Raw genomic sequence first — 12,961 nt, 5'->3', positions numbered from 1 at the left:
CAGCAACTTCTAAATGACTGACGACACAAGTAGTTACTCACACTACACTTATTCTGTCTTGTTTTACGAGCCCAAACTGGAAACCTGTTCTACGACTTAAGTCTGCATGATTTAAAGATTCCAACTTGGCGCCGAGTTAAAGGCTTGTCACTCTGGTGCTGTTTCTTTAAGTTGACACCCGATTGATTAAACTATATAATCGATTGGCTGGAACAAAAACCAACACCACCCTGGGGCTTTGAAGATCAGCTTGAAGACCCCTGCAATATGCCTCTTATTTGAATAAAGATAGTAACTGCTCAATAATAATGATGGTAAATAAAAGAATGGTGCTTTTAAAAGCAAGCAAAGTGTATTTGCTTGATGGGGAATCAAGGAGACCTCACAAACTGAGCTAAAGTATCGTGAAGACAATGCTTTCCCTCCAAATCGGATGCCATTCCACTAGTCTGTCAAAAGCAAAATCCTGTTTCTTGAAGCACCTTGGGCTGTTCTGCACAGCAGTTGATAGTGAAAATCATCACAGAGGTGTGAAAGCCCTCGCAGAGAAAACACTGAATCAGATGGAAGAAATGGCCATCTTCAGGAAGAAATTAGGGCCACCTCCACAGCAGACAAAATACAGCTACAGAAGTAAAAAAAAAAAAAATTCTTGATCAAGACGGTGATCCAGATCACTCCCGAAGTTGGTTTGTTTCTGGCCACATTTCACTCATTTCCTGAAAATTTCATTTGGTTAAATGCTGTCAAATGTTAAAAACAGTACCTCGCAGGGCAGACACTCCAGGCCAGATTACTTGAAGAACATCAGATGGCAGATCTGGTTCCATGAGTCTAGGCTTGAGCGCTGTGAATGGCCTTAACCAAGACTGATAATGGCACGCCACCCCCCCCGTGCTTGGCTCATTGCCACGGCAAGTATGGGATGGATGAAGGTTGGTTGTAGGACCAGCTCCACCAACCACAGAGTGTTTGGGTTTTCTGAAGCTGAAAATCCAAGGCCTGTGGCCACACATGGTGAGCCAAGGTGTCGACCCGTAGTTGGGGGAGACCAGTGGAGACACTTCAGGAGGAGGCGCCCCAGACATTCTTCTCAGGGCTAGCAGGAAGGACCACACTGCGGCCTTTGTTGTTACCTGTCAGATGAGGGATGCTGCTGACACTGACCACGGGCACACCTCTACCCAGTTAGGGAAGCATCTTTCTAGCATTGGTTAGCATGGCTGGTGATGCCATGTATCCCATGTACACAGCCTGAAAATGGTTCTTCAGGCTTGAACAAGAAGGACCTCACTCCAGCTGATGATGTGCAAGTGCCCCATATTCAGGTTAAAGTTATTGCTGTTCTCATGTCATTGCTTCAAAATCTAGATCAAGGTTGGTAGGATCTCACTACTCCACCACGGACCACCAAAGGAACTGTCCCAGTGTGATAGACTAGTCCAGCCTCTTCAGCTTCCCAAGTTTGTGGAGAGTATTCTATGGTCACTATTGAGGAAGTAATGGTGAGGTGATTACTTACCAAGAGAACCACCTTCCAAGTGTTGAGTACCCGTGAAACCTGGCAGGAACCTCCCCGGTCCAACACTGTCAAGGTGGCCGCTGACTGCATGAATGCTGTGTTTGGATCTCATCCTTGGGCATGGCGGAGGCAGAGAAGTTTCCACACAAAACCAAGATGGCGTGGGCCGGTGACAACATCCAGGACCACAACACAACACCACAGCTGCTCTATACTTCTGACAAGTTGGACACCTGTAGCATTAACCTAGTCACAGTAGCTATTTGAGTTGTCGGCTAAAACAGAACTATCACTAGAGAATTGTGGAGTTTTGCTTAATGGATCTGTGTAAAAAGAACTCAAGCTGTAAACGTAGGCCAATAAAGGCGCCGATACGCTGATACACAAACGGAGCAGTTAGAACAATGACTCTTCACAGAGAAGAGAGTATTGAAGTACCAACTGACAAGTGTCCTCGTCTTGCAGCTGTCGTGGCACTTTGAAGACTTCAGGAAAGGTCCACAGCTTAAAACATCCAAAACAGCTTCGAGTTTTCGAGAGCATTAGAGCGTCACTTGCCAAATCTCTTTAACATATGAGTTTTATTTCATTAATTCTGTATTTTTTGTTTGTTTGTTGATTTTAAATTCAGAACGCATGATCACATTTAATGATTTTGGCTTTTCTTTTTTGGCTTCATGTGAAATGTTCTTATTTTCACAATAACACATTGTAACTGTATCTTTTCAGTTTTCTTTGCTTTCATTTCAGTATTTTTTTTTTTACTTTTGTCAAACAAATATATATATATATATATATATATATATATATATATATATATATATATATATATATATATAAATACATATATGTATATATATGATACCTATTATTTATTGAGTGTATTGATAATATCTTTTCCCTGACTACATGACCCACGAGTATTTAGATATGCAATACTTAATATGTCCAGTAGAGAGCAGTGTCCGAAAACGTTTCTTGTCGTAAAGACCCTGCACCGACGACGTGGTTTCCTACCTCATCGTGACGACGGGATTGAGACGAATAAACATGAAATCGTTGATAGCAATTTAAAATTAAAAAAATGTTCAGCAGCCTTTTAACTTTATGTTCCTGATCCACACACACACACACACACACATACGCTACTGCTTCACTTCCGTCTGTTGCTGCTCCTATACTACTGGCCAAAACTCAGATCAACTTGCACTCAGAAGAATGACATATCTGTTTTAGTTTCTATTGCACAAGCTGGTTTGTGGTACGATTGCTGAATGCTTGTCAACATAATAGTAAAAATAATCTGCCATTTTATTTTATATATTTTTGCTATCTTTGAAATGCCTGGCTTGGCCCCGAGATTTGACCTCTCAAATACCTGTTGAGGCAAAGTCTCAGGGTCATGCTGGTATACATGACTACAGGCAGCCAATATTAATTAAATGTCCATTTCCATTGGGCATATCAGCCATTCACTCCCACTGTGACCACCAGATTTCACAAAAGTTCCCTAACTTTGGCAGGCAGTGGCTTCAATGTCTGAGGCCTCAAGACTGCACAGGGGCGACTCAACTGAATCTCCGAAATTGGATTATCATGTAAGTTTCAGGGTATAATTGGACCTCCAGCAAAGGAATCTTCGTGGCCACCCTCCCATTCCTACACACAACAAACCGCTGTGTGTGGTACCATCAGGGGCTGCATCATTTTTGAAGTTATCTGTTGGATCAGAACCCGCCGACTCTCAGACAGTCAAAGTCACAACTCCCCCCTCAGGTCCTGGAAATCCTCAGCCCCTCCCTCCCAATGAGCCAGAACCAGATTGTCGAATTTAATCTGTAGCCGTTAGCTTCATGCTAAGTGCCGCATCTCAGCGCGGCCCGTCCGGCAGTGTGAGCGTTTAAACGGCTTAAGAGGCTGTTGGGCTGGTGGAGGATCACGTTATCCCTGGCTCAGTGAGTCGTGTCAGCAAGCTGCCAAGTGCCAATTTGAACGTTGCTGCTGATTTGCACATGGATTCTCCTCGTCGTTTGTTGACTGTGGGATGTTGACTGTGTGTCACAAATCAAACAACCCTCAAAGAAAGTTTGGAAAGCAACCCTGCCGTAACAGGAAGAGAAGACGGAACCGAGCAGCGCAGAAAGGTAAGAAACGAAACACGTTTGGCAAAATTACAAAATTACATAATCGGTAATAAGAGTATAAATTAAAGTTATGTTTTGGTATTTATGATATTTAATGTTCCTCCTGCCATGGAAAGAGTTCATGCCCTGCTTTAGTTGCTACGTAACAAGGTGCACTGGGCCTACAAATGATCTTAATAAGATTAATAATATGGTTTACTTGAGCTTCAAAACACATATCAAATCAGACACATCAGGTGAAGGAGTCATGATGCACCTCGATTTTCATAATGCAACCAAACATGAAGCAAAACAAATATGAGTCACGTGGGTCATAGTGACCCAACATGGGTCACTAGAAGACAGAAATTATCATTTTCATGTCAAACTTTCATTTTTGTTAATAGAAAACTAAAACAAAGGCACAAAACTGGGATAGTAAAGCGCAGAGGCCAGAAAGAAAACAATCACCCAACCAAAGTCAGCCACAGTGGTAGCCCAGTGCTTGCTCTTTCTTTAACCTCCTTCAACTCTTCTTGGAGAATATTGAGGTACTGAAATCCTTCATCCGGTGAGTCAATCGCTTTAAGTTGAGCACAGTTGACAATGATGATGGGATGAAGATCTTGATATCTATATGATACATGTCTGTGAGTTTTATGAAACTGTTGTGTATGTTTTGACCAAAAAGATAAAAATATTATTTTGCAACACGATGTAGAGGGTCAGATGTCGATATTCAGGAAATAAGGGTAGTTGTTGGTTAATCTTACTTGCACATTGAAGGGCGAGCGCAAAAGTGACGTCCAACACTTCCACAACAGAATGCTCATGTCTCGATATAAACAAAACAGCGAAATATTTTTCAGCTCAGGTTACAGTTGGCTGTCAAGCTACAAGCTACAGATCCCAATTTTTTTTTGGACAGAAGAAAAAAAGGACCCGCACATCAGTGAGTGTTCTACCTTTTGACAACGCAACAGCCTGGCATTTTTAGCAAGAGCCACTTCTGTTGAGGCAGCATCCCTTTATCAAAGTAGAGTTGAATGTCTGGCTAAAGATGATGCATTATCAGTTGGTGTAGAAAATAGTTTTTACGGTAATCCTCACATAGAAACAGAGGCAGTAGTGGGGCAGCAGCTGATGCCAGGTATTTTAAAAATGGAAATTAAATGTTTTGTAGTGATTGTATTGTTTTTTTCTTCACATCTGAATCCATAAAAAGAGACCTAACTGGCATTTTTCGGGTCTTTTTTTGACGCTTTTAACTTGAATGTACTCGTAGCAACCAGGAAAACTTTTGGTCTGTACACGAACATCTATTTCTTATACTTCACTTCTCTTGGTTTTTGCAGTGTATGTTGTATTTTTTGATTTGGAAAAAGTCGCGAACAAGCTGTGTACAGTGTTCTTGTGTTGACAGCATTCACACTTAGAAGGGGACTTGTCTGGGTTTGGACTGGGACCGGCATGCTGAGCTGCTAAATCTGTGCTGTTAACAAAATGGAACTGAGTTAGCACATTTTGATCTGGGAGCTGAGGCTCTTGCATCTCAAACCATGATGGGAGGACAGGTTTGATTTATTCGTATATAGAGGCCGCAAACGACCCACACGTCTGGATGGATTGAAATGAAAGCAAAATCATCACTTGTTGGGGAGAATGTGGCCTTGAGTTCTGATCACTCAGTTACTCAGAGATCAATAAGAGATCAATAAGATGTATCAAGATTATTAACCAATAATGTCCCTAATGGCCTTTACCAAGCCAAGTGATGCTTGAGGCTGGACTCAATTCCAACCTTGTCTATCTATAAATCAAATACAAAATGAAATCTAACAAATTCAATTAGTTTCAATGACTTATCTTGTAGGTTTGTGTTAAATTGTCTAAAAATGTATTGAAAATCTTGACAAAATGACAAATAAATCTCATTTTCATAACAATCTATTTCAAATGTATATTTTACCATTAGATGCTAGATATCCATTTGTAAGGACACATCCCACAAATATATGTTGCTTTTAACACTCACTGTGACCCACATTCGCACCCCTGTTAGACATTGTGTTGGGCTTCAGATGTCCTGCCCTTATCGAGCCAAGTGGACCCTGTTGTGTGAACCAGAGACCACCTCATCTGACACACGGCATCCAGCCCAATCTTAACTAGAACTGAACCCCACGAGCATGAGGCTGTGAGAGGAATACATTTCCCTGGCAGGGAACACTGATCTGTAGAATGGCAGCCAAAAAAAACCCAACCCTTAAAACGATCACATTTCTTATCACCTTTCTCTGTTGTGCTGTTCGTTGAGTTCAGTCTGTAGGAAACAGACAGATGATGTGACAGAATATTTGTCAACAACCTTTTGTTGTGTTCCACTTGGTGGTTACTAGACTCATATTGCACGCACAAATTATCCTAATTATTTATAAGTACTTGTGCATGGAGTGCAGAACATCAGTTTCCACGTGATTTCCAAAGGCTTTGTGTATAATCTGGAACAGGAGCAAAGTGAAAGACACAGTCCTAGTTAAATGAGGGATCGTGGTCTTGCTGGTTCCTGTAGTGTGAGTGCAGAGAGACACTCAGGATGAAGCCACCTGGCACTGCAGAGGATGGCACCAAATCCACATTGTTTACAGAAATTAAATATATGTATCATAAACAAGAAGCTTGATGACAATGGTTGGATGTTTCATTCCATACTGTGCTCTTATGCAAATCGACTGGGCATGATTCAGGGCTGTCCAGAATTTCTCAGGAAGTGTCGTCACCATAACAGCATAACAATGAATAAAATCATCCGTTAGTCAGGGGGACAGAACAGTCATGCAACTGTCTGAACCAACCACCTGATCCATTGAATGACAGTTTTCATAGCACGTAACAACCATTCACATGGGCCAATACACTCCCACTGAACCTTTAAGTTGGGAGCACACCAACGTTACATCACCATGGAAAATTTCTGCTCCCTCATGTGACTTTGAGAGGAGTTCCAAGCAAGGAGGCTTGTTGTATCAACGTCCTGTGGAGAGAACAGTAGGAGCCCACTGGCTAGCGATGGGTAGATGAGGTTTCATTTCAATAATAACACGATAATACCAGGGCAGCCTTCATCTGCGACATCTTGGAGTAACACAGTATTCAAAGGTAAATGAGGTTTCATGAAACTGTGTCCTGATTGTCAGAGGCCACCAGATGGCACTATCTGCTAGGACTCCCCTGCAGTCACTACAGATATGAATGGATGATGTGTGCAATGAAGGGACCACATTTTCTTTTGCACTTATTTATTGCAGTCCAAACAGCAGAAGTCTGAGATATTATTATGACCTCACTGCAGTGTATAAAATCCTCATGCTCCTCATTGGAGATTTTTTTAAAGTGGTTCCACTATGTTTTTGTGTTTATCTGTTGGTGTCCCACTATTGTGTTTTCAATCCAGACTATGACTTTATCTTCATCTCAACCCACCTGTCCATGTGCATTACGCGTTCAGGATCCTCTGCTTCTCAGAGTCAACAGTAGCTGCTCAATAAGAAACAGATAATTTGGCCTTCTCCCAAGACAGTAGCACGTCTGAGCGGTGTAAAAGTACAGCAAGAGATGGCGAGGCAGATGGAGAGGAGGGACGCCGTGAGGAGTGACTCAGTTTCTATTGTATAATCAGCGTATATTCAAGGAAGGAACATCGCACCCTTGTTGCAGAATGAGCCATGTGCAGCGCGGCTTCATGTTTGGGAAACCTGCACCCTCCGCCCACCAAGCATGTGATCACAGACCTCCTGAAATGAGGACAAATTATGAGGTCGAATTGGATGAAATGTTCGGAGGTATAATATTGATGCTAGCGAAGGTGTTTTTTAAGCAGGATCACTTTAATTTGCATCTTACTTGTCATAGAAGAGCGAACTGTTTGGGAGTGATAATACTGAAAACTATTGCAACAGATTGTGGGCACTAGGCAAACTAGGCAACTAAACTAGACGAACTAGTAGTTGCATATCCTTGAAGAAATCCTGGTTGCTGTACATCCTCGTGTTTTGTGTAATTTAGGGACAGTGTACGAACTGTTGACATCTGGAGCGCAACACAAAGTGATGACACATCAGGAAACATGGTTAAAATCAGCTTTTCTCACTCAATATTATCCAACAAAGTGGTAAAAGTATAAATTTATTTATATTGTAGTATACTTATGCAACCCGATGCAACAACATGCAGTTCATCTCGTTCACCCTAGTTTGAACAAAAAGAATTTCTGCTTCTGTAGAAATGTTGTCTACAGTTAAAAAATAAATAAATAAATCTGCAAGAGCTAACACTGATTCTACTTAAAGTCACTGTTTAATAAATGAACATTCAAGAAAAACTGAACAAAATGGGAACGATACATTTTATACGTTTATTCATTAATTAGATATGAGCGTGGTACTGTGAGATTTGCCTTTTGCCCTTCTGCGGCCACCATAGTTGGGCTCAGCTGAGAAGCGCAGTCCAACTCACACTGATCGGAAATCTGTTTTTGGAACATACTTTAGGACATGAGTCGTCCTCCGGAACAATAGTGTCTTGATTGAGTCGTTTAACTTCAAAATGTGGCCCAAAAATCAATTGACTAACACGAATGTATATATCATATTACTCTATATGTATCTAATATACACTATCTCCATCCCCGTTTTTTTTTTTGGTGTCGTATTTGTCCTGCTGTGTTTAATTTCATATTGATTCATGTGGGAAAAGCGAGATGAGGCGGTGTAGTTTTCTGTCCACCGCGCGAGACTACATTTCCCGTGATGCGCCGCGCTCCATGATGTTCCCAACAGCTGACAGACGGTGAAAGCCTCCACCAGAGCTGTCGGTGGAAGCGCGGAGCCTCTCGTCGCCACGGACCCGAAATTCTGACTTTTCTCCTATTTATTTTGGAGCCCGGGTCCCCGTGGAGCATTTTTGTTGGATTTTTTAAATATCTTATTTGCTTCGGCAGTTGTATTTTTTATTTTGTCTTGACTGATAACATTAGCAGGCAGCGCGAGGGGACATTCGCTGTCAGCTAACTTCCCATAATAAGGTCGCCGTGTCTCCGGGCTGCGTTTGCATATGTTGAATTTCACTCCAACACTTTGACTCCAGCCCTTCCAACCGAGCACCAATGCTGAGGAATGGATAGTGTGTCTGGCAAAGGTGGTGGGAGGATGGTGGAGAGCGATGAGCAGCCGGAGAGGGACAGCGGCGGTGGCGCAGCGATGGCCGCACTACACCAATGCGAACTCATCCAGAACATCATTGATATCTCCATCTCCAGTTTACAAGGACTACGGACCAAATGCGCCGCGTCCAACGACCTCACGCAGCAGGAAATCCGCACATTAGAGGTAAACGACTCGCGTTTTTTTCTCCGATTCCTGTCAAATTGCGGAGTCATGATAATATCCGGCTCAGTGTTTCATTCTGGGTCGGTGCATTGGCTCAAAAATAAAAGCAGACTGAGCTATTAATACGTCCTCTGCCTGTAAATAGATCACTCCTCTAAAGTGAATCTGTCATATTCAGCCTGTCGTCCTTCCCGGTCCTGCACATTTGGATCCCACACAATCATTTGGTAGCGCTCTTATTTATGGAACTGGGCTCCCTTCTGTGTTTGTGTCGTGAGGCCTGCGAGGCAAATCCCCCACCAAAAAAACAACACGTCCCAGTGCTCATCATTCCTTTGCATGCTTCTATATATCCTGCATCAGGATGCAGACACAGCTCGCTCCTCCTGGAATGACTCGCTGTTCTCAAGAGGCCAAGCTTTGACACGAGTCACCAGACGATCTGCTTGCATATGCAAAGATATTCATAATATTTCCAAATACTAACAGGGTGCTAATTTGAACCTTGAAGGGGAAAAACGTGTAGGTGAGTGAGAGTTTGCCCGTCAGTCCTCGACTGCAGGTGATTTTCTGACCCCACCGCGAGCCTGCGTGGTGTTTTGGTGATTTCTCCTGACTGAAAGGGACTGTGTCATGGAAACTTGATGTTGTTGGGAACAATGACAGGAGCGGACAAAAGGCCTGCTTGTGCCGATGCTTTTTAAAGAAACACAACCCTCTTATTCTAAAATCATTTTCCTGTTCCATGCATGTTTAAGCAAAGCACTATTAAACGCCTTGTGCTTAAGTTGCAAACACAGTTCTGTTACCACAACTGTTGTTGCTAAAAAAAAGGCCAATTTATGCATTTCTGTTGCATGGCAGTACAAGCACAAAGAGATTATATGACCTGATGTTTTTTTGACAGTGGTTGCAGGATGAAATGCTGAAGTCAAAAAGACATTCTGCCAACTCACCTCACTCAAAAAACTTCAAGCAAAACTGAATGAAAGCACTGCGCAGGCAGGTGAAGCGTATCTCTCACACACACACAACAAATGGTGGTAGCACAGTCCTTAGTCAAATCAGTAAAACACGGTCCATGATTTGAGGATTGTGTTGGCTCACAGTCAAAACTTTTCTGCTGGGATTCAAACTCGGTGAAGATGTAGTGTCTCAACAACTTTGTCACCAGGTTCTGAGGTCAGTGGCTTGCCTGAGTTTTCAGAGCAATAAGGAGTACACCTCCCATCTCTACAACATGTATTCCATTAAACTGTGACAACGCAAATCAAAGTGTGTTGTTAAAGAGAAATTTGCATTTACTTCAGTGATTCAATTGAATGCTGCATTTTATTGAGCAATGTCGTCCACTTTTAAGGTCGTCCTGAGGTAATAACCAATTCATTGTTATTTTGCAGTTGGCAAACCAAACATGATGCTGCTACTTTCGCAATTTTAGTTTAATATAATTAATAAATTAAAGTTTAATAATCCACTACCCTCTGGGTGTGTTTTCACTCTTTTTAATTCACCTGGATTAAAATAATTTTCAAGCAAAGTTTTTTTTTTTTTTGAGTTTCTCAAACTCTGTATATTGGCCATAAAAGACATCAGATCTCAGGGTTAGCGCTTTGTGTAATCGATCGTGGCTCACTGTAACGGCTTTAGTAAAGTCGTTGTTTATTAAAGATGACATCTCACCTGATGAAACGTATTAAAACGTGATGGAAACATCGAAACAAGTGGATAACACGTAACACATCATGGAGGTGGGCTTTATATTATGGCAGTTCCGGCATGTTTTAATGGAATTAACCTCAGAACCTCAGAAACCTCATAATGACTGAAATCCGTTGCCTATGGAACTCAAGAAGTGCATCCGGTCGGACATCAAAGAGGCGTACGGCTGCGGATTAAAAACTAGCATTTATAGTGTCACCAATTCAGTAAAAGTCTAAACTTTCCCATCTGCTTCCCTATTGCTTCTTGGTAAGTTTCATTCTGAGACAGTTTCAAAAAATCTTGGCGGAAACCCTGGATCTTAAACCTCACAAAGCACCATCTGCTGCATCACTATATTTCTGAAATGCCTCCTGAGATGAAGATATACAAGTAAATGTGGGATCAATATGATACATTTCTGTTCTTTACTTGTTTTTCCAGACTTGTTTTTCAGCCCCCTTTTAAAAACCTTAACATATCAAAACAGCTTTTGTGTAGGCAGCAGACACACTGATGTTCAGCTAGCTAGGTGGCATGTGTTTTCTGGCTTCAGCTCTATTTAGGTCATATACCTTGCATAAAAGGACTACACTCTCTTGATTGGCTAGAGGCCATCAATTATCCATGTCTGTTTTATTTCTGTGTAAGTGAGCACTCGACGAACAATCATGCTCTCAAAAACGAATCTTCCAGAAAGCTGCGAGGGTTTACTTTCAGACACAGAGAATGGCTCGGCGGAACGTGTTTCTCAAAAGTCAGGAATAACTCTCAGCACGGAAAAAAGATCTCTTCTGAGTGGTTTTATTCAGTCTTAGTATTGGAACTGGATCTCATTCCTGCGTCATTGTAGGTGAGAGGCCGTCATCACAATATCAAATGTTTTTGAATAAAAGCATTCACGGCCATCAAGGTCCGGCTTCTTTATCTAGTCGGCGAAAATAAATGTCTGTCGAAGGTCCTGGCTGGTAGGCAGTGAGAGTGAAAGGACGGCGGGTGGAAATATATTTTTGTGAGATGAGAAGATTTATTTTATTAATTGATTCATTTTTACGCATTAAAATGCTGCTGCTTGGGGAATGACAAGTGTTTATTTGAGGAAGAGAATACACTGCATGGGAGTCTTGTGCACCATGGCACCCTATATATTTTTTTTTGCCTGATATCAATATTTGTTATGACTCTGTATTTATCATATTAAAGTTTACAATTGTATACAACAGGACCTGAAGAAAGTGATTTACATTATATGTGTTTGTTCAATACAAACAAAGCATTTGTGCAAACAGCTTTTTAAGGTTTGCACTTTTATATTAATCCAAAAGGCAAATACAGTTAAACAATCACTATTAAAATAAAATAAGGGCAATCTCTTCACTATATATCAATAGAAACGCTTCATGAGAAAGCTGTACTTTTGGAGTAGTACGCTACTTCTAAATTGTAGTTTGTAAATGAGATGATGTGAGTGATGCCTCTTCCTGATTCTGGCCGTTCTGGTGGCTTGGAAAAGCTACGGCAGTGGTTGGGTGGAGTCACTCCCATGTAAATGTGACCGTGGAAGTCTTGCAGAGTGACGAAATCTCTCAAGAAGAAAAGAAATTTATAGAAAGCAAAATTGAAATTTCCCTTTTCCATATTGCGCAATGATAAAATGTTGATTCATTCGAACTTAATGATACATTCTCATGGTACCCGAAACAGCTAGTTTTGACATTTGTTGAATTGGTGACCATGAAAACGCTTGTTTACATGAAGATTAAATCTGTCTCTGCCTCTTTGTCCTCACCTGAATATTACTGCATATGTCTGACTGGATGAACAAATTCAGGCTTGTAACATATTCCTGTCATTTTGTTATCATGATGGTTCCTTTGGGATTTGCCCATTAAAAATACTCTGAGAACGGCCATAATGATGTCCACTTCCATGATGCCTTGTGTGTTTTCTTCCTGTTTCGATGTTTCCACTTCATTTTGTGAACTTGTTTGATCATGTGAAATTTCTTCTTTAAAAAAAATATCACTTTTCAAGGCGTGGCGTGACAGAAAAGTTGCTGTGGTGAGCTGTGGCACTCTGGCTGATTGTATCAGTGAGTGGCAGAAAAAATCCTGATCAGAGCATCCCTACTTCTACTACAAAGTACTGTAGAAGGAGCAGGCCTTTTGTGGCAAATGACAGGTCATGGAATGCAAGAATTGGTTTGTACCAGAAGAATTTCACAGACA

The 12,961-nt window shown here is 41.5% G+C and overlaps 1 protein-coding gene across 4 annotated transcripts in view; it reads left to right on the top strand.

Annotated features, from left to right (window-relative positions):
- The first annotated feature begins 8,464 nt into the window (after positions 1 to 8,464).
- Positions 8,465 to 12,961, top strand: part of ksr1a (kinase suppressor of ras 1a) — a 31,639-nt gene continuing 27,142 nt past the window's right edge. For all 4 annotated transcript variants that reach the window (XM_053846666.1, XM_053846665.1, XM_053846664.1 and 1 more), the window contains exon 1: positions 8,465 to 9,032. In XM_053846666.1, coding sequence (XP_053702641.1) covers positions 8,820 to 9,032 — 213 coding nt within the window. In that variant the 5' untranslated portion in view covers positions 8,465 to 8,819. The remainder of the gene's footprint in view (positions 9,033 to 12,961) is intronic.

Source organism: Synchiropus splendidus, chromosome 17 (assembly GCF_027744825.2).
Source record: "Synchiropus splendidus isolate RoL2022-P1 chromosome 17, RoL_Sspl_1.0, whole genome shotgun sequence".
Taxonomy (NCBI): Eukaryota; Metazoa; Chordata; class Actinopteri; order Syngnathiformes; family Callionymidae; genus Synchiropus; species Synchiropus splendidus.
The sequence above is the reverse complement of the archived record's forward strand: the minus strand, read 5'-3'. Positions and strand labels throughout refer to the sequence as shown.